We start from the raw sequence: 26,976 nt of genomic DNA on the forward strand, positions 1-26,976 counted from the left end.
ATTTCTTAAATAATTTACCTGTAGTGTATGCCATTAACTATAATATAAATAACTAATAGTCAATAAAAGCAACCAGGGCGAGTAAAATAGTGTCTAACGAATTTTATTTTAGATAGATAAGTATACCCAAAGGAGTACTTATAAAATAATGGATTATTTGTGTATATAATATATTTAATATTGAATACAACAATATGTCTATATCGAATCAATGGACTAACTAACCATATTTTTTTGCCTTTTAAATAACATCTTTAGTACGGTGACAAATCTACCTCATCAATCTTACAGTAAGATAAAATTTAATTATACTCTCTTACGAATGGCTAACATAAAAAAAGTATATTCTTAAACTTTCACGAATGCCAAGAGTTTATGAAAGTTTTTGATTATTAATTAAATTGTAAAGTATATCTAAATGTACCATTGTTCACACTCTTTTGATCCTTGAATCGTGTTCTGGAAGTGCTCTCTTTACCATGTTAACTTTACGGTTCACTGAATTCACCTTAAAGCATGGCATCGCAGGAGGTGTGTAATTTAAGGATTCTACAAGCATCTTCTATAGTAGTTCACGTTTTTTAGCGTTGAATAACACCTTCAACTAATACCCGTCATAATAATCACACTATGCGGTACAAATGCCTTTGGTGATTTAAGCTATTAAGGTTCTGTCAGAATCCTGATGACAGTTCAAGTGACAGTTGAATAACGGGTGCAAATAGCCCAGTTCAAGAATCTTCCAAATACACATGAAACACCGGAGTCGGTTTTATTTTATTTATTTTAAAATTTTTTGAATATTTAATGACACTATCTATTAAAAAATTAAATAAAATGGGTTTTTTGATATGCGTTGACGACAAACCTCTGAACTGATAGGCGGTATAGAGTAATAATATTTTTATACATGTCGTCATACGGTTTCAGAAAACCTATCATTTTCCTTGAATTATCTATTATTATCTTTTGTGTCGGTCCAAATCAAACAACAAACAGTCCTCCATATTATGTTATTACTATTTATTCGTAAGATCAAAAATCATTTCATATACTTTATTTTTCCTGTTATTATCAAATATTCGTCAGAATTATGATATTTTTCTTGTTTTGTAAATTCATAATAGTATTTCTGTAGTAAACAAATGATATTCAATCTAAAAAGGAATATTGGGTAGAATCCGAACTGCTTTTCGAAATTTCAGCAGACATAAATTAAATCTACTTGTCAACTTCGTTTTTTGGATTTGACACAGAATTGAAAATAATATATTTTTCTTTTGTAATGAAACATTTGCGTTTTATAGATCGAGAGTACAGATCTTTCTTTGGAATAATTTATCTGTCCCCGTGAAAATATTATTGAAACTGGTCGTTTCTGTGTGTGGTACCCTTATGTTTCCTCCGATCAACTTCCCATTACAAGAAACAAAATCAAACTAAACGGACTTTAAATGTGTCGTTTCACAGATAGTGAAAATAATTAATATTGCTCCAGGTGATTGCAAAAATGAATGCGTTAAAACTTCATAAATATTAATTTTAGAATAAAAAGTTTTTGGAAGTTTGTAGTTTTAAAGTTAAGTTATTAGCATTTCATTATTTAAACAAATATTAGAAAAGATATTGGTCCAATAGCCAATAAGTACATCGTCATAGTCGTGTAAGTCATAAACGATTAGTGATACAAAAAGATTATTTTACAAAAAAAATAGGAAATTTAATTATCTGCAATAAAAGATATTTCCATTTTTAGTTTTCAAGTCCACGGTTACGTAAATATAGATCAAAATGGTTTTCCTTTAAACAGAGGAACTTCCGCCCTCTTTTTTTGTAAGGATTTTGTGTATTTACATTCAGTACGTGATACTGTATGCCTATTTAAAATTATCGCCAAGAGTAACTGTTGTATTGTAACAAAGATGTGTAGCTAAAGAAGTACTGGGATTGATATTCGGAATTGACACAAATAATTTTAAAGGATTTTCAGGAAGGTTCGAATGATTTATTGTCAATTTTTCGTTAAATATAATCTACTTGAAATTATTTAAATTGGAAATGTTTTTACTTTCTATATTAAGAAATGCATAATTTTAATTTATTTTTCCATATAATTGTCATGTCTCCCAATGTGTTTTGATCCTATAATGTTAGTACATAATTAGTAGTCGTTAACAAAAAAAAAAAAAACTTATCCTATCATGGTCTATAATAAATAAATTTTCAAAGCGTGTATGTGTGGATAAAATGAAGTAGAATAGAGGATTCCATACTAATGTGTGCTTTGAATTTTAATTTTATAATAAATTTTCCGAATATACTCTTTTTTCTCATATACATATGTGCGAGTGGGTGTATGCTTACGACAAAGATTTTAATTGTACATGACAAAATAAATTACCTGATTAGAATTTTAAATTAGAATTCAGAAATGTATCTAAATGAGTGTATAATTATAGAATTACTTCGAAGGACATACATATAAATTATTTATTGATTTTTTAATTCTTTATTCGTTTTGAACTAATGAAATAAGACGTAATTTTGAATTTGATATGACGATTTGGTTTTACAATAATTATTTCTCTATGCTTCCATGATAAAAATTATAAATATCCACTTAACAAATCAAGCTACGCAATACATAAAAGTTCCATTACAATTTCTACATCTTACATTTACATCCGTTGTTAGTAAATTTTTGTATAAAGCATTACAAAATTATCAAAAAATCTGAAAACATAACGAAAAAGAAACAAGTGTGTAGAACTCGAATAGCCCAATTGGTAGGGCGCTTGACATGACACAAGGAATTCGAGTGTATTTTTTTCAATTCTCTTTAATTAAGATTATTACTAAACAAGATATTTGCCAATATTTAGTTTACGCTGTTTGTATCATATTAAAAACATCAATTATAATCGAGAGACCATGATGTAAATAAATATCGTATACATCATTAAAGTAAACAATAACAAAAAGTATTAATAACATTTCTTGTTTTAATTTGTATAAATAAAGATTTCCATTTTAATTTAACGATAAGTGCATATGAAAAGCACCTTTTAAATATGTTAACAATTGGTAACAACACCATCGGAATAAATCTGACTAATAAAGACATTGTTGAAATCAACACAAACGTTGATGACTCAATAACGCTTGTTAAAATGCGTTTTTATTAAACGATTCTAAATCTTTAATTTTCCAATATATAAACCTACAATTTACTGTTTAATCATATCTTTTTATTATATCTGCAACCTGTAATTTTCATTTATGGGTGTATGATTAAGTTCGCATATAAGGGACAAATATCCAAAAAGGGCCTCTCTTTGTGTGATGAATAATAAAGTTAAGAACAAAGAAAAAATATAAAAAAAATAATTTTATATAGGAAATTTTTATGATTTTTTCAATACATTTAAAAAAAAAACATACATATAAGAACACACATACACAAAATTGCAAAGAATGAGACAAACAACGTAATAAAATTTTAAACTAAATTACAAAATAAAAATAATATTGTAAAAGAAAAAACTGTAGTGCACCACTTCTGTAACGAAATATATGACAAAATGTAATAGCTTTACTCTTATGTACAAAAAAACCGATCCTACTGAAACAAAATTTCATCATCACAAAGCCCTTTATGGTTTTGATTAACTCTCTGTTAAAAAAATAATAGTTTCAAGAAACTATCAATACTGCTACACTTTCATTTTTTTAGAATTAGGTATTAAGATTATAGCTGAAAATTTTAAGAATATCGACAGTTAAGTAAACGTGTTTATTTTAATCTAGTGATAATTGTGTATACATTTTCGAAAAGTCGTTTTGTTTAAGGCCACGAATTTTATTAATTTTGTAGCAAAGCTTTTGCTAGCTTCGAACTACCCGCTTCGCTGGATAGCTTCAATTTTAAATACAAAGAATTTTATACTATGCGTCGATTAATTTTGTCGATTTTATTATTTTAATGCGGAACCCTAATTTTTTTTAAAACAACCCATGTTACTCACTGATAATGAAGCTTTCTATACGTGAAATAATTTTTTAAATCGGTTAAGTACCTAGTACTTACACCCATATCTCTAAGGCATATATCTTAAAGGCATATATCTAAATGAACACCTACTTTGCGTTATTGCGTTAATTTAGTTTCACCTTTTGTAATGACTCCGTAATTCTTTGTATTTCTTCTATATTTTTACTTTCTGGGCCATAAGTTTTTTTTTTTTGCCAACGTCATCACACAAAATTTTTCATTCCTTATTTTTACCCCCTTTAAGATGATACAATTTTCACAAACTTTGAATGTCGTATTTATTTTTATCTAATCAAAAGTCTACAAAAACCACTTCAAGCAACTGGCTTTAAAAATGACGTACAAACTTGCATCCCCTATTTTTCAATCCTTTACAACATCAAAAAGAAGCTTATGTTCTTTCTCAGGCTCTAGTCTATTTCTATTCCAAATTCCATTTAAATCGGTTTAGTAGTTTAGGTGTGATTGTGTAACAGATGGGCAGGCTGACAGACAGACAAGTAGACAGAAAGACAGAGTTATATTCGCTTTTATAAGATTAGTAAGGATTTTAAATTAATAGAAAACGACTTTATGAAAACTTTCCAAAAAGCCACTTATAAAGTAATAAATACATGCTACATTCCCATGACTCGTGTACTAATAAAGAATGTATACTAAGACTTTTAGTACAATGCGTAAGAAAGTTTAGAAAGTGCTTTAATGTAATATGCTTAATAATGGCTCATATTCTGATGGGCTCAAATTAAAAAAATTCTTGGCGGGTTCGATTTGTTCAAAGTTTGTTTTTATAAGTCTTTTTATTTTATATCTAAATTACGAAACTAAAGGTTGGTCCTTTGAATGTATCCTTGTAATTGATGTATACACATTTTTTTGAATGCTGGCGTACCAACTTGGAGATATATATTTTTATTTTAAATTCAATAAAAAATTAAATAATAAAAAAAAAGTAAACCTTCAATTTAAGTTCAATTTAATATTAAAGTTCTATTAAACATTATTACATATATCCTAGCATTGGTACCTACCGACTGACTATTATATGACACACAAAGATATTTTACCGAATATAATATTGTTTCTTTGTTCTTGTGAATATGGTAGATGATATATTTATATACGATCACTCACCCAATCAACCCCTATTATAATGTGTGTATAAAATACTTTTTTATATATTACACCCTCTCTCTACTTACAACCAAAAGTTTGGCAATGGTCATACCTTTGTTTTTGTCCATATTTTGTATAGTTATTAAAAGAAATATGGCTTATTTGTCAAAGCTTAGTTTTTTTTTTCAATTTTTTGGATGATCAATAGGAACATTAAGTAATTTATGATTTGATCTATATCATGCATCCATTTTTTAGTTGATTTCGTTGTTAACCTACACTGGACTTGTTTTTTTTGATCTGGTGATCGCTCTCGTGTATAATTTTGGGTGAACTTTCAGAAAGTACATATTCAATCGCCAAATATTTATTTTTGTGTCAATTAGAAAATGATTTTTCTTCAAATTTGAAACCAAAATTTTGTTCCCAATTTTTTTCGATCGATTTTCGAAAAAGTCGAAAAAAACACAAACAAATTTTTTGTTTCGGAATTTGATGATTCGTATACAGATTCGTTTTTTGCCCAAAAGATACAAAAATTGGGTTTATTTTGCGATTGGGTATGTAGTTTTTGAGATATCGCTTAAAATTATGCTCTATTTCGAAGCTCTTTTGGAGAAATGTTTTTATTTCGGACCGATTTCGAAGTTTACGTTAAAAAATCAATTGATCGTCAAATGAGATGAATTGAGTGATTTTGTGACTACCAAAGACGAAAATTTCATTCTTTCTTCATTTTTCCTTTTTCTATTAATAAAAAACGCGTTCTTGAGTTATCGACTTAAGAAACTGCTCTGAAATGTCATCCCTCGAATCCAATTTCAGTCAATTTCTCAAAAAATACTCGTCCAATCGTCCAAATGACGTTGTTTTTTGTTTTTTTTTGGTCAAATTAGAGTACAAAATAAATTTTTTCCAACTCTGGGTACCCCTTCAAAAATTTAAAATATTAGGAAACTTTTTCTTTTGAAACTTATAAGAAAATTTGCTTGGTTTATAAGTTATTTACAAATTGGGTTATTTTAACTATTACATGAGCCGTTTTTATAGTTTAAATCCTGTGCGAAAAATGATTCCGGAGATATCTCGAAACATTGTCAAATGACCTTGATTTTCCAATTTTTCGGGTCCAGAATTGTTGAGTTTATAATTTAGCAACAAGTTTAATAAGTATTGACTAATAAATTTCCCTGGAATCGAAATCACCCCTCCTATTTTATGAAGTACCTCAGAAACTACTCAGAAACACTCAACAAACAAATTTTATTATATCTTTAAAAATTATTGTTCAATAATCAATAAAAAATGTGTTGATAAAAAAATTGAACATTAGAGTCAATGATTAAATATTAGAAAAGAGCTCAATTTCAACACAGTTTTGGTGAAAAAACGAAATATTCTTAATATATTTTCAAGAAGGCAAATAAATTTTGTTTGTAATTTTCATTAATTACAAAACTTCGTAAATAGATTTATATAGTTTTGAATAAAGATATGTGTATTATGACTCAATAATGCATGTAAGTGCGTGTATGGCCTTACACACTTTTTCTGTTTTGTTCGCTGGGTTCAAATGAGTTTTCCATTTGATATGGTGTTTTGTTCAATGTGATGATTATGATTCCGTTGTGTTAGTTTTTTTTTATGCTCATACATGTAAAGAATGAGGGTATGAGTATTTTATAGGGGTAGATTTAGTATTCTCACAGGATATGTCAAATATATATGTATAAAAGTATTTAATTTAAATCGTTAACGATCGTTGTTTAATGGTCAGTCTTTTTTACGTTACACAATATGGTTATTATTAAATTTAGGTAAAATGATTTTGATGAAAATGAAAATTAATATTTTTAAAAGGAAATTTTAAACTCAAGTGCTTGCAATACACAGTAGTTCAAGGGTTTTTTTTGGTTTACAATCGTTGTTTAATAGTCACGCTTTTTATTATGTAGTTGTTAAATTTAGGAAAAATGATTTTGGTGGAAATGGAAATAAATATTTTTTAATATATAATCAAAGAAATATTTCTTTGATGTTTAAAACAAGAATTTGAAAAATATTTGAACATTCATTTATTAAAACTTTCTGAATTTGGCAATTGTTGACCAAATACTACTTACTTTCTGAGATTAGCTGGACCCGTGGGGAATTTTGCACCTTTGGTTAAAACAATAAAGCAAATTTCGTAGAAAATTGGTGAAACAAATAAAAAGTTTTTCTATTGGGAGAACCTGTTTTAAAAAATATAAAAAGTGGGATAATTTGACTAAATCCAATTAAATCATTTTATACTTTTTTTTAAAATCCCTTCCATAGTTGAAAATTATTAAATGAAACCTACTCAAGTCAATTGATTATCATTGGCTACTGGTTATCAAATGATAGTCATTGAATGAACAAATTTATCAATTTTTATCATACCCGTATCTCTCAAATTAGGCCTCAGATCCAAATTTTAAAATCGTTTTTTTATTGCTCTTGATAAGCTTATTTTAATAAGCTGGGTTTCTGCAGTCAATAATAGAACACCTGTATAATATCCGTGTTTGGTTTTTTTAGAACATCCGGTATACGCTGTATTTTATTTGTGTTACGTAAGGTATGTGCACGGGTATGGTTTATGGTCAAATTTTATACAACAATTATTATTATGGGTATTTTGTTCATTTACGTCCAGCTTATACCGTTGTTGTCGCTGTGTTAATACCATACTCTATTAGAAATATTGCTACTGCACATCACTATTGTGTCTGAAAATTTAATGACATTACTCTTTATAAGGTAGATAACTAAATAGGAGAGGAAATATCTCACAGATGGGATTCATATATATGTACATAAAAAGCTATAAAATTTACAAATAAAAGATTTTATCATTTGTAATTAAATATACAGTGTGTCAATTTAATTTATATAATCTATATCATATACTTATTGCTGAAAATCAAAGCTTTGTTCATTGTTTCATAAATACAATGCATACAAAAATTTATAACCAAAATTCAATCAACATTAATTTTATTACTTTGAAGTTATTACTCAATTTTATTTTAAGTACTGGTGATTAATTACAATACATTTTATGACCAATAATTTTGGCTATGGAAATATTAAAAATTCGAAGGCAGTTAAAAATTAGATCAATGAACTACTAAACAATTATTATACTATAAAGTTAAATAATTTTACATGAATTTCTAAAAAAATTTCAGTTTCGAGTTTCATATGATATGACAATTTTGTGAACTTATTTTATATTAAATTCATGAAAATGGCGTATGTGTTGGTTTTTTCCAATGATGAATTTTTGAAATTTTTTTTATTTATATTCATCGATTCTATTTAGTTTGTAAGTTAGTAGGTGGCAAAAACGATCTTCGTTTAAACTTGTCTCCGCGTGCTTTCGGTCGCAAAATGAATACTTTACTTAAAAAAATTATACAATTCACAAAAAAAATTCGTCATGCAGGTAACTAAAAAATTACAAGCGGTAAGTAGGGTCTGATGCGACCCTTAAGGTCCACTCAAATAACTTCTCAGCATAATAAATAGTTATAAGAAATAAAACCTTGACCGACTCGTCCGAATGTTATGAAACTCTTTTCGGATCATATTGCCGTTAATATGCTTTGATTGACATATCAACGAAGTCGATATCATTGTTTGTTTGCGCGATTTCGATCAGAAAAAAATTGACCACGGACTTACGTACTGACCTTGTCCTGACCATAAACGTAAAGATATGTTGAATTATGACCAAACTGAACCTATGTACCGAGTTTGAGAAAATTTTTATACCTATACCAAAAATTTTTTTCGTAGCATCAATATTTTAAAGTGTTACAAACTTGGGACTAAACTTAGTATACCTTGGATATTACATATATGCATGGTATAATAAACTTAGTACACCTTGCATATTAAATATATGCATGGTATAAAAAGGTAAATTTGAGAAGAAAACTTTATGTAAAAGTGTTGGTAAGTTTAGAGACTGACTTAAAACGAGAGAACAAACGCGAAAATCATTTGTGCTACACTCAACAAAAACAACCAGCGTGCTCGATACTACTAAAATTTTCGTGGACTATGGAAACGTCGTTTTGTTTAACATCTGTTTGGCTGGGAGCCGGAGAGGGACACAATAATTTTGCCTTTATTTAAAATTCACGTCATTAACAAGAGCGCTCTTGCTAATGGCGTGAGACTCCGAAAGAACATATACTTGCTACAATCAGCTTTAAAAATGTACGCTTTTATATTATATGATCACTATATTAATAACATATTAACCTTTTATAAATGACACATGCTCTTGTGGTATTGAAAATAATTTTTAATAAATGATATTATATATAGTTATTTACCTGTGACTGGAAGGGCGCGCTGGTATCCAAATATAATAACCCATTGTATTATTCTAGATAAAGAAAATATTGTAGTTCATAATCCGATTTGATTAAAAAAAACCTAGAACACACTGTAATCGTTTACATTTTTCCTTTTTATTTAATTTCATGAATGAAGTAGTACTAGATAATACTTAGTTACTAACCCGTAGTACTATTATTGTATAATACCTGCAGGTATATATTTTATCTACAATCCACATTCCTTGTGCATCCTCCTCCCCCAAAACGTTGGCCGTAATAGATATATATCATTATTATTAAGACAACAATGAATAATAAAAAGTTCATTGGTGAAGCAATGTTTACTACTTTTATTATCCACATCAGTCTTAAACACAAAGGTAACAAATATTTCTATTTAACTTAACACATCGTATGGTTTTCCTATGTTTAATATATAAAAAAAAAGGTTTTATTATCGACAATGAAGAAGACATCAATGCACTGACAAAGAATCTAAATAACTAAGTTGTGGTGGATATTGTTCTTAGATTTTGGACCCATAATTTGTTGACTAATTAAGTAAATTATTGTATTCACAGACACTTATATTAAAAACTAGCTAAACCCGTAGGGAATATGGTACACAAATTACATGATGAACAAAATTAAATGCTAATATTTCTTTGGCCTGTTTTTTCCTAAGCAGTGCATTTTTGGGCTGCAAGTCTATTTTATCTCATTGGCCAGCACAATAAGCTTGAAAAGGAGGGGTTAATCATGTGCTGTTTTTTTGTCAATCAAACGTAGCTAAGAAAACTTCCTATTAATTTACCTTTCAAACGAAACAAAAAATTCAAATAGGTTCATCCGTTTAGGGGGATATTACAAACAGACACACAGATACACATTGTGGTCAAACTTTTAACACCCATTTTTTTGGTTCGGGGGTTAGAAATCAAAATTTAGATTAGTACTGTTACAGACTATTAGGAATGCGAGCTATCAAAAAAATATGACTGAACTCTTTTGATACAGATTTATTTTCAACTGATTTTGTTTCTCTTCAGAGATCCCTAACTCTTTTAGATTATTTTATTTCACGGTTATTTTTCAAAAAATCTATTAGTTCCTTTAAAAATACCAAAATTCTTTATATATTTAATTCGATTTCGGGGTGAAAACAATGAATTTTTATCAAAGAGTAAATAATAATGCCCATTTCGGTAGTTGTGGATTGCATTTAGGGAATTTAGGGAATTAATACATACAAAACTTTCAGTAGTGAATCATCAGTCAGTTTTATAGGTTATACATTTATTAATTAAAATATGTAATGTCCAAAAAGGATAACTATGGGAGTTTTAATGAATTATTAATATTGTTATAAAATTTCTGATATAAAGATTAATAATAAAATCATTTTTATGATTTTATGTTTTTTGGGGTGATTACTGTACAAATTTGTTCGGTTTATTTACAATTTAATGTTTTATATGAGAAAATACTTTTAATTACTTACGCATAGGTTAATAAAATTGGGCAACGAAATATTAAATTTTAACATAACCATCATAAATTGAATAAAATATATCTTTAAATATTTTATACCTTTTATTTTGGTATGTTAGACGTTATGGTTATATTACATTAAATGAAGAAACATGATTTGTTTAAAATACGTCTAAGGATTTGATAGGAAAGAAAATTTACTTTTATCTAATATAAATAATGTTATTCACAAAAATTATTCTGTTTCTTTGCTTTAAATAACATTAAATTTTCTTTGCTTTAAAAAGTATTCGATAAATAGTCAGCTACTAATACTAAGTTCAATCTGATATCAGAACACGATGTCCTCCAACAAACTAAAATTTTTTTATGAAGTTATTTTTTGATTGATTTACTACAAAATGAGCTATTAGCCAATATAGATTAAAATGATCCACCTTGTATATAAAAAAAAAGAAAGAATTTTACCCTAATTAAAATATACTCATAAGTAATAAATACTACTAAACAACAAACCTAGGCTTAAACATTTTTCTGCTTTTAAATAATTCTTCTTTCAAAGAATACTTCTGCTACTCTTCAAAGAATACTAATTCAATTTTATATAGTTTAGCCTAAAATACTAATATTTGAACATCAATGTAAACAAATGATATATCATTTGTTATATATCATTTGTTATATATCATTTGATATATAAATTATAATTTTTGAAATTGACGAGTAGTGTTCTTTGATAAAATAATTTTTAGAAAGACGCATTATTAAAAGAATAAATTTTTAAAAGCAAATATTTAGAAAAATATTAGATAAGGTCTTTTGTTAAGATTTATTATTTAGAAGGATAATTTAAGCATGTTTGAAGCATTTCTGAATTCAACGATAAATATGACACAGGTAGCAACAACTGAGTTGGCGGAGTGACATAGCATCGGACTTCTATAACGGAGGTGTTGTGTTCGAATCCGACTCTAGCCTGATAATTTTTTTCAAATTTAATTTTTGACTTTTCTTATTAAATACAATGCTTGCGTCGATCTTCAATGTATTTCAAAAGGGCAGATCCAATGATAGTGTGGTCCTCCTCATTCTACAAAAACAAATGGGCGTACCGCGGCCATCCTCATTCTACAAAAACAAATGGGCGTAGCCCACAGAGCATTGAAAATCAACACCATTAGTGAACAATCAATTGAAGTGATCGCCACGTCCAATTAATTATCTATCGTCAGTTATCAATATCATCTGTGTAGTTATCCATCGTTATTATCGCTCAACAAAATCGTTAGTTAATCTGTAAAATAGTGTCTTGCAATATTTTTACGTCATTTAATCACCAGAATCCATTCATGCTTGGATATGTTAGCTTTTCATAAGGATTAGCTAAATTAATCATATCAGCTCTAACAATCTGAGATGCTCTAACAATTTTTTTAAAATATAAATATATTACAATAGAACTAAGGAAAAATTATTTAAACGTAGTTTTATTAAAGTATTTGTGCAATTTTATAATAAAGATTAAAGTTATTTTTATGCTACTTTTTTTTTGAAAATAACCAACAATCTGCATGCATTTAAAAAGTAAATTTATGTTTTTGTAATAAATTTTTACAATATATGAGACACAACGCTGAGACCTATATATTTGAAAGCTATTAAAATGGTTCCCTATAGAATTTCAATATAATGATTTACATCTTATATATGCGCTAGAGTAGTGCCGTATATTGTATTGAATATAATTAGATAGCAAGTATAGAGAGATAGATAAATATTACACCATTACACTGGGTGTTGTATCCGTCGTCAAGTATCCATAAATTAACCTATAACATGTAATTTGTGAGTTGAACTTTGATCAACGACAGTATCATAGAATATTGCACGTAGAATCAATCCTCTTAGCAAGGCGATGATCAAAGCTGATAGTATTATTTTAAAATTGACCTATTTTATATATATATTTTATTATATTTTAATTTAATTTAATTTAACAATTTTCTTTTACATTATGAGGGTAAATGACTATCAATAATGGTGTCCCATTAATTAGTAGACACAGCTCCGATTATCAAATAAAGGATAAGGTGTTGTAATCAGAATAAATTATACCTCGAATAACTATAAATTCTCGATATATATCACTATCTATGAAAAAGAAATTTGATAAAGAGAAAGTTTACTTACCTAGAGGCAAGCATTTAAATCTATTAAGGCTTACAGCTCGTTTAGTAGTTAACCAATAAAGCCGTTGATAGAGTCTGGGGTGACCCTTGAGAGTCGCTTCGTTACCTCAACGAAGTGGATATCATTTTTTTTCGCGCGATATCGATTAGGATAGAATTAAAGAAAAAGTTCGTACACACACACACACACACACACACACACACACACACACACACACACACACACACACACACACAAACTTCTTCTCCAAATTAGTGCTAAAGCCTTATCCTAACCATGAAGCAAAGATAAGTTGAAAATATGGATTTTGCAAATCGGAACCATTACAATAACTTGCTATAGGGGGAAATTAAAAATAACAAAAGTTGGAGAGTTTGATGGGGGGACAACACATATGGTAGACTGAAAAGATTAAATGTTAAACAGGGAACTTTCAGAAATAAAAAGATGATTTTTATCCAAAATTTACAAACATTAATTGTATTCTGTGATCTAAAAAGCAAAAAAACCAAAATTTATGAAATATTATTTTTATTAAATTAAAACAAATAATTGTTTTTTTAAATAAACCTATAAATAATATAAATTAGGTTTACATTATATGTTAACGTGGAATCGTAAACTATGAACAGATTAGGTTTAGTTATAATAAATAATATTTTATTATTTAAATATAATTTTTACTGCCCATTTATATATATGTTATTATACCTATTCTTTGTCTTTAGTATTTATGTCAAACATGATAATAATGGCATCTATTTATTGGAAAACTTTTTAGCAATATAATATGTGTCTACAATACCTGAAAATATTTATACAAACAAAGGATAGAGAAATAAATAATATTTATGAAACATTATAAGCAACTTGCACGGGGATTTATTATTGTAGTATCTGAATGACCGAGCTTTACTCGGTATTTTTTTAGTTAAAATACACAAATTTTATCACTAATATGAGAACCATTTTAAATGTCTCCACACAAATATCATTTTGAATGTTCCGGTAATATACTTTATTTCGTCACTAATAGATGTCAGTAAGAGTCAAATTTTTCAGTCAAGGTTTCAGTTTTTCCTGAAAACATGGATTAAACGACGTTGTGGAACTTTTTACCCATCCATATCAAATGTTTATTTCTAAAAAACAAGACATTGAACAAAGGAAGGGGGTAGTTTGAAAGAATCTTCTTGAATTTGAATTTTTCTGTCTTAAGAAAAAAAAAACATAACTGTTATTGTTTAGTGAATATAATGGTTTATGTTTATAACACAATAATAAACCAAAAATTGGTTTAAATATTTGTCTAACTCAACTACGAACACTACAAATATTGATGTATTTAATCTTAAAATTTATGTTGCTTTATTATTGTCAATAGAACACAAATTCAATTTACGAAACATAATATGCAATTTTGCAATTTCGCCACAAAATCTATACTAAATAGATTTATGGAAACTATTAATCAATTTAAAAAATAACTCTACAAATAAAATAGTTTATTCGATTGTCACGATCAAGAATACGTAGAAAAAATAAATAAAACAAATTTTTTTTCATTCAATTCAGTTCTTAGAACTTTACTAATTTTATTTTTTGAATTGTTACAGGTGTATACGAGTATGTACCATTAGAAGGTGGCGAAGAAGGTGATCAACGTCTACAAATTAATGCATCAAATTGTATTCATTGCAAGACATGTGACATTAAAGATCCAAGTCAAAATATCAATTGGGTAGTTCCAGAAGGTGGCGGTGGTCCAGCCTACAATGGAATGTAAATTCTCATAAAATGTACGTTTTTATGATGGTTTTTACATGTATGGTAATTTATTTTAAATTAATTTTATTTCCTAAATATTTTATCCTTATCAGTTTTAAATCATTTTAAAATATTTGGTGCCAAAAAATGCTATTAAAGTTAGTTAAGAAAAATTCAATTACAAAAATTCCAAGGTCAATTACAATTGTCTCCAAAACAGAACAAAGAAGGTAATTATTATTTCTTTTCTTAGAACTGTTGCAAATAAAAGTTGTATGTAATTCTTAGAGATATGATGTAAATAGTAAAAAATATTAAATTATATATTACTAGTTTTCGTTTACTATTTTGATTATATTAATTTTTAAACATGAGTAATTGATCAATACAATCATGCAAAGAAAAATATTTAGAACTAGAAGTCCTTAAGATAGAGTTTCTCGGAGAGCGACAGGATTATTAAAAATAATTTCTCAGTACAGTTCCAGTTTACTTCTATTTTCAACCACCGCTCTCCGAAGAAACCGAAGCTTAACAAGAGACTTACAGCTTGTATATTAGTAGTCACAGAGGATAGAAAAGGTAACTTTTTTCAGCACTTCTTGGAACTTAACTGTGACTAAGCAGTTGGTTTGTGTCTTTACTGAATGGAATTCTTTTGAAAATGCTTCTTATATAAGTAAAATAAACTAACAATTATCATAAGATGTTTACTCTTGTTGAAAAGATTTTCTACCTACAATTTTTTCTTGTGTATAATTGTATTGTGTGTATGCGATTACTACGGTACGCTTCTCACGCTTTCCAATTTTCTCGAAACAATGTAAATGTTTACACGAAATGTCATTGTGGCAGAATCATTCAATTAATTGGATCGGTCTTCCCTTTGTCTCGTAAAAGTATGTGCACCTATTGAAATATATTAAGTGACATGATAATATTGTACAGCACATGGCTCGTTTGCTCTGTTAGTCGATTTCCTGTCTGCAATTTAACTTTAGGAAATAAAATTAATAATTAATTAATATATTAATAACGTTGTGCCTTAAACGTATTCATCAAATTAATTTTAAACAACAAAATAAAAACACAAATTTAATAAATTAATCAATGTATTTTTATTAATAAATATAATTTTTTTTTTTCAAATATGATTGTTTTTAATTTAATTAAATTTATTCAACCACCTTTCCTATTCCTCTTCAATTTTATTAAAAATTAAAATTATTATAATAGAGATATAGTTTATTTATTAGTTATTCGGTAGGTACCTATATATTACATAATAATAAAATTTTTAATTACAATTCATAAAATATTTCATAAAAATTTATTTAATATTCGTATTCAAATTATAAATTACGTACCTAAAGTAATATAAAGAGTTGTGTATATATTTATTTATAATATCAACATGAGAATTGATAATGTCCCTAATAGATGTTCAAGCATATTATTTCATATTTATAGATATGTATATGTGAAATCTATCTTTGATAAAGGCTGGTTCTAAATAGCGCGGCATAATTCATATAAACATATACACGAAAAAGAAATTTACTGAGATGAAAAAAATTACCATGTTTTTTGGCACTTATATACCGGTTTGCTCTATGTAGTCGGATAAAGTAATACATAAAAAAGCCATTCTTAGGGAGCCCTCAATAACAGCTCCGATTTTGACGATTTAAAAAAAAAATGATTCTTTTTGCATATAATTTAAAATCAGAAGTATTTCAGATGGTGGAAATAATCTGAAGGGGTAATATGCGATGTTGTGACTGATATCGACGCCCAGCCTAAATCGCTAATGATAGAAGTTTAAAATTTCGAGAAAATATTGATTTTATACTGTAAGTGTCACATAAGCAAGGATCTTTCGAAATTCAGGGTGAAATATGGGATGAAAATTTGTGTGAAAATATATATAAACCGTCATTTTTGAATTCACTACTAAACTGATTTTAAAAGTTCTTTCACCTATAGAATTATACATTATCAGCAAGTAAAATGGCCTATATTTTATTTTATTTAGTGTACTGCTCGATCAACCTTAACTAAGAAACTTAAAAAGTAAAATTCCTCAAAACATAATAAGAATAACTTCATTTTTTTATTCAATTCAAAATTTTTTGTTAATCAGTTAAGTTTTGTATTAATTTACATACAAGCAAATTATAGGGGACATTCTAACAAAACTGTTGAAAACATATATGCTTATCGGAGCCGTAGATTTAAACAGATTGAAATTAAAAAAAAAAAAAACTTTATTGTAATATTTATTTAAGATACCTCTATTATATCATCCATCAATAAAACTTTACTCCAAAGGCACCCTTTAGAATAATAGACAAGCGTTGTAGTTTATAAAACGAATTAACGAATTGAACCTGCGAGTAAAAAGTATTTATGTAAAGAGTATAAAGTAAAAACGAGGTAAAAAACTTTAAGTATTACAAACATCATTTATTAACTGTTTCGGAACTTGTTTTATAGGAAATATTTTTACAAGCTGAACAGTGACATTGTCTTCTTCTCCTCCACACTGTGACAGATCCAGTAATAGTTGTGATACACTGTCAAGCTCAGACGTTCAGCATGCCTGTCGTAGCCAGTGTCCTGCACTAGCCGCAACAATTTTGCTAATAAAGGCCCTTGGAAGCGATATAAGATCTTCGGAACGCCTACGATTGTACTCAGACCATATTTGTCTGATGATGTTCTCTTTAAGGAGCAGCGAGCAGTTCGCGAACGGAACTTCAGAGCCTTTTTACATTATATAAATAATTGAAGTGAAAATACAATGAACAATTTATGCACCAACACTACTGAATTCCTTGGCTGATTTGATAAGCCAGCTGTCGCGATAGCGAGACTGTACGTCTGAATTAGCTTTTCGGCAGTTTTTCATAAATTTTTACATTTTAATTATTTATATTTTTAACTATAACTATAGTTGAAATATGTGTGGTATTTTGATTCATCCTGTATAATTTATATACATTTTATCATGTAGTTGATTTAGAATAAAAACAAATTGTATTATATATTCAGTATCTACTTCTAATTACCAATAAAATTTGTAATATAGATAAGTTTATAATTGTGTTTTTAAACTGTATATTGTTAGTGTATTGGTCTATTACACATTACATACCACCATACCATACCTATGAATACACCGATCATGATAATAATTATTATTATTTGTTACAATAAATATACATAGATGTATGGATGCGGTCTGGGTGGGCCTTGGTTGGTAGACTTGGAGATAGTTAAATACTATTTCAAAACATTTAATGTAAGAGCTAACCCAAAAAAAATTAGTTGAATTTACTAGAGCTGATCATTTGAGGTTTGGTTATAGTAGTTGTGTGCACACACATACTACGGTCAGTCAAGCGAACGATAGAACAGGGGTCAGATATATGCTATCGAAAAGTTTTACGTGGTACTAAAATGAATTTACTAAACCTGAAAATTGTTATACAGATTGTATATCGCATATAAATAACAGTTATGATTGTCAGTCAGTTAGGTGTTCGAACAGGGCCAGTCAGTCAGCCCTTATTTATGAACAATAAATACATCAGATTCATTTATGATTTCCGTGGTATTTAAATGAATTTATTAAAAATGAAGGCGTAACCAATTCCTTTCGTGGTATGCGTAGAGTTAGATTCCCGCCGTCAAAACAAAAATTAATTTAATTTATAGTTGTAATGGTCTGGTGTAGTACATGGAACATGAATGAAGGTGGTGCACTCAACCTCTCAAAAAAATTGACCAGCTGATAAATGAAATTATCAGCGGAAAAGATAGTAAAACACATATATGGTATCGCAATGGGCTCTATAGCCTAGGTGTGTCCTTCGCGGACAGCCAATATAACCTAAAATAAGCTAGCCTATTAAGTCACCATACTTGTAGCCCTTAGTCTATGAGACAACATAACAACAATTAGATATAGGTAAGTTGGAAATATAATGTATTGTTTACGTGAAGTAGAACTCTACATATTATGATATTATTATTGGTTTGTATTTATTGTTATTAATATTATTGCTATTGTTATTATAAGTTATTACAATTAAACAGTCAATTTAGTTATTATATATTTTAAAATTGTTTGTGCTTTATTGTTAATAAAATCTCTTTAAATCATGTATACTGGCATTGTTATCTTTAATTGAAAATCTTAAGACTAATAGGAAAATATTTCTATATATTTCATATAGAAATATTATTATATTTATTGAAATTATTATTGTAAATTTTTATTTTTTATCGTAATTGTATTTGTTATTGTAAATTATTATTTCTATTAAACTAATAGCTAAATAATATATTGCAAATAAAAAATAATTATGAAAAATTTTTTTATTACTAATGAAAATAAATCTGAAATGGAAAATAATAACGGATATCAATCAAGTGTAAAAAAAATACACTAACCTTCATTCAGAAAGATTATATCCATTTAGAAATAATCCCTAGGTTTGAGATCACACAAATTTTTCACATTTTTGAAGTGTTCTTTTTGCGTAGGTCTATTTACGGTGGAATAACATATTGACCACAAATAATTTTCTGTCAGCTGTTGAATTGATTCGACTAGAAAAAATTTGAGACGTGTGTGACTTCTCAAATCATGTACTCTTTATTTTAACATAAAAGGCATAAATTAATGCATATTTTGATTTGTTCAATTTCTATTTAATGTTTATTCCCGTCTGATAAAATCACTCTTTAAAATAGTAATTGTACAAGTTAAGAAATCTTCTTTATAACACTGTGCGGTTTTTAGAATTCTGTCTTATTTATAACTTATTTAAATTATTTTAGAAATTTTGATTATTTTAGTTTAAATATAGTTTTAGATAATTTTGGTTGAATTAACTTTCCAGGAAATTTGTATTCATCAAAACTTTTTCAAGCAAAATCAATTTAATTCGTATCTTTATGTATGAATACAAGATGTGGTGGATAACATACGTAGAGGGCCGATCAATGAGTGGTTTAAATTGATGAAATCCTGACAAAACTGATATTTATCTTTTGTGCTATTGTATAAATTTTGATAAAAAGTAAATAATTCCGATACTTGAATGAATAAATTTTTGAGTTAGACTTTTCTTGAATTAAGAGATCATCTAAAAAGCTAAACTAAGTAGAAAATAGAGAAAATGTCATTTCGAAAATCGAACTGAAAGCAATAGCATTTTCTACCAGAAATATTATAAATTTGGTTTTCACAAAATGGACTGAATAACAATAGCTCTACCTACTTTATTATAATAATAACAACAACAATAATAATAGTAATTATTACTCAAACTAACTTAGTTGATGAATAATAAATATTATCTATTGAAATACTAGATTATATAATAATATAATATTGTACCATTTACTATAACAAATAGACTAGGCTCTAAGACCGAAATCTGCCAGTGATAGTTCTTAAACGTTCTTTAAGCGATTTAATACGCATTTTTCTTTGGCTGATTTTTTTAAACTGGCGTTAAAATGTGTTCAATGTTTTTGTTCGGCTTCCCACATACATATCATAAATATCTACAATTTAATGAATAATAAATAATAATCAATTTCTATTGAAATAGCGTTTCTAGAGAGATAAAAAATTTTAATTTAAAAATCTAAATAATTCAGTTTTAAAATTCTCTGGTTTACTTTTACGCCCCCTGCTGAATAATTAACAAAATTGCTAATTTTAACTGAATGCATAAATCTCTTAAAATAAAAATCCTAAATCTTTAAAATAAAAAAAAAACTTCTATATACTTTTGTATACAATTCTTAATTAAAATTATAACGTCAGACGTAGTTTATGAAAAATTTTACTTCGACATATTATAAATAAAACAACTGAAACCAACAATTGACTCGGGTAATTGTGGAAATATCCTGTATAGAAACCCAAGACGAAATTGATTTTGACCCAATACCAAAATTGACCTTGCTCATATACGAATTCAACCTCACTCCTTACGTCCTGAGCACGCTATAAAATTTTCAGCTTGATATCTCTTTTCGTTTCTGAGTAATCGTGCTGGCAGACAGGCAACCAGAAATGAAATTATTTAAGTGAATTTATGAACACCAAATTTTGCTCGTAGCATCAACAATTTTAAGTGTTACATACTTGGGACTTAACTTAGTATACCTTGATATAAACTACTTATATAACAGGATATAAAAACACAGGGGTTTTTATATTAATAAGACAAAAAAAATTACCATTTCTTGGGATGAAAAATTATAAACCTGTTGGCAAGATGGAGGTACAGGCAGTTGTGTACCAATACCGTGACGTTTATACCGACTAAGCGCACGTGTGCTTTAAGAGTGTAATGATCCTGTTTTGCGGAGAAATTTAAAATGTGGACCTTATTACCCTCTTGGTCTTATTTACCCCATGTATCTTATACAAAACCTACCCAATTCTATTATCGAACTTCCTTCATCCAAAAGAAGAAATCATCAATACTAAACTATTTACTACTTGAATATCATACGATATACATTTAAGTGTTTATCCCATCCAAGATAACAATTTAAAGCCCACTCAATCCAGGAGCATCTTACCATATAAGTAACACTAAACAATATAATAGTATTTATTTATATTAGTTCGATGTCAATGTACATATAAATATATATTTGTGTGCATTCTCTGAACATTCGAAGGCTATTTCAACGATAGGGATTTATAGCGATTGTATTAAGATACAGTTTTTAATGAGCAATAAAACATTTATAGGTTACGGATAATTCTATTACATTATGCATAATGTAATAACATTTTCATATCCGTTTTTACTATCATTGTTTGAATAAGGATACGAAATGTTCTCTCGTGTAGAACGAACCTTAGTATGTGTACAGGGTGTCTCACATTTAATACAGGAAATTGAGTGAGAGAAAAGTTCATATGAACTTTTTTTGTTGGAAGTTTCTTCAAGTGCCTGGATTGAGTTGGTCTGTGGTATTACAGTATCTAAAATGATGAACTGATTTCGATTTGTTTGTTTGAAAGGAAATTTGAACGAAAATGTTTTTATTTATGTTTCAAGAAAATCGGTCATCCGTTTAGGAGCTATATGTCTTGACTACATTTTTAGGCAACCCATTAAAGGGATATTTGTTAATATTTTAAATTTCACAAAAAATAACTTTCATTCAGCAAACAGATGGGTAAAGGTCGACCTTAATTCGGATCTTAGATCAATTATTTTATACTTGGTACTAAATTGTAGAATGCAAGAGAGAAAACAATTTAACTTTTAATTATTCAATTTGAAACACCCTGTATACAAGTGTGGGTGCATGAAAAGAAGGGTGGGTGCATGTAGCACCTAGAATAAAGTTTTCAAATATCATGACTAATAATGTTATGAATCTTGTCTAAAATACCCAAAGGTATTTCTTTTATTATGTGTGTGTCTAGATAGTTGAACGTTTTAAAACTGTAACATAATTAAAAATAATACAGGTCTGCAAAAAAAAATTTTTTTCAGCTGCATGGGATATTTTTACTAAATTATATGTTTTAGAATGCACTGATTTCAGAAACGCAGACCTGTGTAATCAAATGGAAAAAAATCATCTCAAATCTCGGAAATATGGACGTTAATCACAACGTATCGTACAAGCAAAATTTGATAAATCTAAAATATCCAAGTACCAACGAAAGCGTATTACTGAAGCACAGAATGAAAATACATCCTTAATTTTCTTATTTACTCATTCCGGCGTTTCCTCATGATTTGATTTGAGGACTTGATTTAATACGATTTTATTGAGTTGAGCTGTCTGTGGCATCGTAGAGTCTAAACGGATGAACCGATTTTGATATTTTTTGTTTCGTTTAAAAAGTAATTTAATGGACAGTGTTTATAAAAATGTTTCAAGTGCCAGTAAGAAATAAGTGATGATATTGAAACTCGGTTCAATTTGGAGAAGGGGTTTTTAAAAATTTTGTAAATTTCACTTTTTTAGTTTTTTTAAACTATAATTTTTACTAAACATGGATACGAACCATTTTGATTAAATCAAAATTGTAAGATTATTAGACATTTTAACTTGCAATTCCATTTTATGTTCCCTTATCAATGTTTAACCAGACATTTCTCTATTTCTGCTTCTCTTTCTCCTTGACAACTCAACTTCATGTAATAAAACAAAAAACAATCGTTTTGAGAATTAAAATAATCAAATGGAAAAATAATTTTAATGTGTCAAAAATAAATATTTGTAAATGTATCAAATTGAAAATACAAAATTGTGAATTATAAATAAAACCATATAATTTAAAAACTGTCATGCTCCCTTGTGATGTACCCTCGTACATTTACTTACAAAAACACTCACTCTATGGTAGACATGATTCTTAGAGATCAGATCAATATTTTCACGATTAGGTAATAAAAGTTTTATATTCGTTAATAAAACATTACAAAACTTTTGACAATCTTACTTACTTGTGCTATAAAAGGAAAAATATTATAGAAATCTTATTGAAGTTCTTTATGTAATCAATAGAGTTCCAATGTCTAATAAAATTTAATATAAATCGCATTTTCTTTCGCGAGCTGTCACGCACAAAATAGTTCACTGCGTACACTGTAAAAACAATACAAGTGCTAAGAAAATATGTTCTTAAAAAGTAAGTAAAAAATAAATATTTTCTTGAGGTTTTCAAATTCTTATTTTCTGGAATTAAGTATTAAGATCGTTGACTCAATAAATATTTAATTTTTGTAAGAATATAAAAAACAAAGTGAAAGCGATTACTTAAATCTAATAATTATTTTACAGTGTATTATCCTCAAAGCTCGAGCTCAAAATTTGTATGAATCTTAACATGTAAAAATACTAAGTGATTTTAATTTAAGGCGTTGATGCAATGATTTTCATTCAGGAAATAAATGATTTGATTAAAATACTCAAGCTAAATACAAAATTGATGTAAATACTTTTTATTACCTTCATGTTTATACCTAAAAATGGTTGATAATAAATTTACATTCATGATTATTTTAAAATACATTATTGTTTTGACTTTAGTGGAGAAAATAAATAGATAGACGATTATCTCTTACGATCTTGATTATAAAATTCATTTATTTTTCGGTATATATTTGAAAATATAAAGGAAATTTGTATATACCTACCTCTATCTTTAACAGTAACAACTTTTATGTTATATGATTTTTATGATAATTGTATTGTAAAAAATTTAAATGTTACTTTTGTCTACGCGGATATACTTATATTGTCTTTTTGTTGGTTTGATAGCTTATGCATCAAAAAATTAAACTTTAACTACTTCAATGGTTTTCTTACGTCGTTAAAAATTCTAATGTTATGTATATTCGTCAATAAGTTAAACAGTGACGGTATATACAACTATTTTATTAGGTATAATCTGTAGTAAGTATATAGATTTTGAAATAAATTTTAGAGGAAGAAAGCTTTAGTGAGAAATCTACTTTTTTAAAGAAATATTTTCATCAAATTTTGGATCACATTCATTTCTTTCTTTACCACTGCTATACCATTCCTTTTCGGTTAGTTTGTTAAAATATACACCCACTAGAATGCATGAAACTAGAATTGTTAACGTCATAAGTGCAGACAATTTATACAGGGATGCTATTAAAAGATATGAGTATTGATAATTAAATCTACGTCTCTTTCCTTATTCGCATCGTGCGTGAGTTTTTTTGGAGGCGTTTCCATGGTAACGATACACTACTTTAGTTATGGAATTGTATGGATGCATATGTAATTGTATGGATTGCAATTATGACTTACTGGCATCGATTTAATTGTCCCTACCATGACTACGCACACAACGAAAAGATTCATTAAAGAACAAATAAGCTTTCTCTCAATTGTTAATATCCTCAAATTCTTGTTTTTGCAGAAATAACCCGTTTAAGATAATTTTAGTGTCCGTTTGAATAAATCTACATTGTTTTAGAGATCTATAGGCGAATAGAGATGCTGGCGGAGCGAGCTTGAAATAGACTTTTTTAAATTGTAGCAATCATGGTAGAATTAGACAAGGTATGCTCGATGGAGGACGAGTGTTGGTTCATAAATGATAGCGAAAATACCTTAATTTCTATCGGATTTCTTACGATACCTCCCGCTCTTTTTTGATTTTATGACATACTGCGTTTATATTAATGAGTTGGGTTTAACTTCAAAGGCAGATATAAAAAAGACGTCGATTACAAAACCTTGCTTTCCATAATTGTCACACTTGGAATGTCGGTTAAAATTCAATATTCCTAACCATCCAACTTTGCTAGTCTTCAAAATGTGAAGTAAAACAAATCGTAGAATTTTTACTTTATTATGGGCTCACAATGAAATATAAGAATACAAAATATTTTATGATAAAAACCTCCACTGCTTCAATAGAAATTATACGTAAAGACTTTATTATAGTAAATTTGATTTAAATACAAATATTACTGTAAAATTGTTGTATATCTGTTATGTATTAAGTATTATAAAAAGAGGAAGAAGATGAATTCAACCATTTTATTTCTTTCGAGCCGTTTTTTGTTTGGAGGTAAGTGGTAATATAAAATCAGGTGGAGGGTTGATCGTTCTATCTGTTATTTAGTTTATAATGCCTATACTATAAGTATCCGTATATAGATACACTCTGATATAAGTATGAGGCTGTTGTTTTTTTAATAGTCAATCAAGAAAACAAGAGCTATAAAAATCAAAACATAAAAAAAAGATATGTTTGTTTAATACTTTTTTTTTTTTTTACGCTTATACAAGAAGTTTCAGTTCACGTGTAAAGATTTAACGATTTTCTTCATATTTCCAACCCAATAGGAAATTGATTAATGAATGGGATGCTTGTAGAATATAAAATTTGGTGTGTAAAGTAAGACAGCTAATTCGTGAAATTGAATTTGCAGAAAAAAGCATCTTAAACTGTTAAGGGGATACCGATATAACTAGGAAAAATATTCCAAAATATTGTCCCCGAGAAATCCTCGAAGAAAGAAGCCTGAATTTGCCAGAAAGACTCACAAAAAGAGTCAAAACCGAGATAAAAGTAATTTGAAAAAAAAAGTTAGAGTTGTATTAAAGTATTATTCCAAATTAAAGAATACGCAAACTATCTAAAATTATCTTTAAAAATCAACGTGATCAGATGGACGAAATAAAAATTTTTCCCTCGGCTCCGATTACGGACTCTTTGAGAGACATTTTCACCACGTTGATTTTTAAAGATAATTTTAGATAGTTTGCGTATTCTTTAATTTGGAATAATACTTTAATACAACTCTAACTTTTTTTTTCAAATTACTTTTATCTCGGTTTTGACTCTTTTTGTGAGTCTTTCTGGCAAATTCAGGCTTCTTTCTTCGAGGATTTCTCGGGGACAATATTTTGGAATATTTTTCCTCAATTATTAATTGAGGTGTACTTTTTCCGAACGAGTAAAAAAATTGTATCACTTTGTATCGCACTATATAATTATCATATTTAACGTTTTGTTGGGCTTTGTCTATTTTTGTTATATTCGAATAAATAATACGGGAAAATGAAACACACACGAAAGAAAAAAGGAGACTAAATTATATTTTGTTCATGTATAGTATCTGTATGTTTTTTAATTATAATGTTTATAAAATTAATTTATGTAAATTAGACAAGCGTACACATAAATTTATAGAAAAACAAAATTGTTCTTTTTTTTAAAAGCTAAAAAACTTTTAGAGGTTACTACTTAGAACATTATATTTTTTTAATGCAGACGGGCATAAATAACCTTCATTTTGATTAAAATTATTTCGCTATAAAAATTTTTTGTGTATGGTTAATGATAGAATAAGACGATCGTAACAAAAAAATTGTTTTGAAGCCGGATATTTTGGATATTTCTCGTTGTTATTGAAATAAGGTAAGAATGAAGTACGT

At 27.8% G+C, this 26,976-nt stretch overlaps 1 protein-coding gene across 1 annotated transcript in view; it reads left to right on the plus strand.

The window, feature by feature from the left end:
- The window catches only part of LOC123299140 (electron transfer flavoprotein-ubiquinone oxidoreductase, mitochondrial), a 122,453-nt gene extending 106,610 nt beyond the window's left edge, over nt 1–15,843 (plus strand). Inside the window, exon 6 of the mRNA XM_044881394.1 lies at nt 14,841–15,843. Within this exon, the coding sequence (XP_044737329.1) occupies nt 14,841–15,010 (170 nt within the window). The 3' untranslated portion in view covers nt 15,011–15,843. The remainder of the gene's footprint in view (nt 1–14,840) is intronic.
- The last annotated feature ends 11,133 nt before the right edge of the window (nt 15,844–26,976 follow it).

This window comes from Chrysoperla carnea, chromosome 4 (genome assembly GCF_905475395.1).
Source record: "Chrysoperla carnea chromosome 4, inChrCarn1.1, whole genome shotgun sequence".
NCBI lineage: Eukaryota > Metazoa > Arthropoda > Insecta > Neuroptera > Chrysopidae > Chrysoperla > Chrysoperla carnea.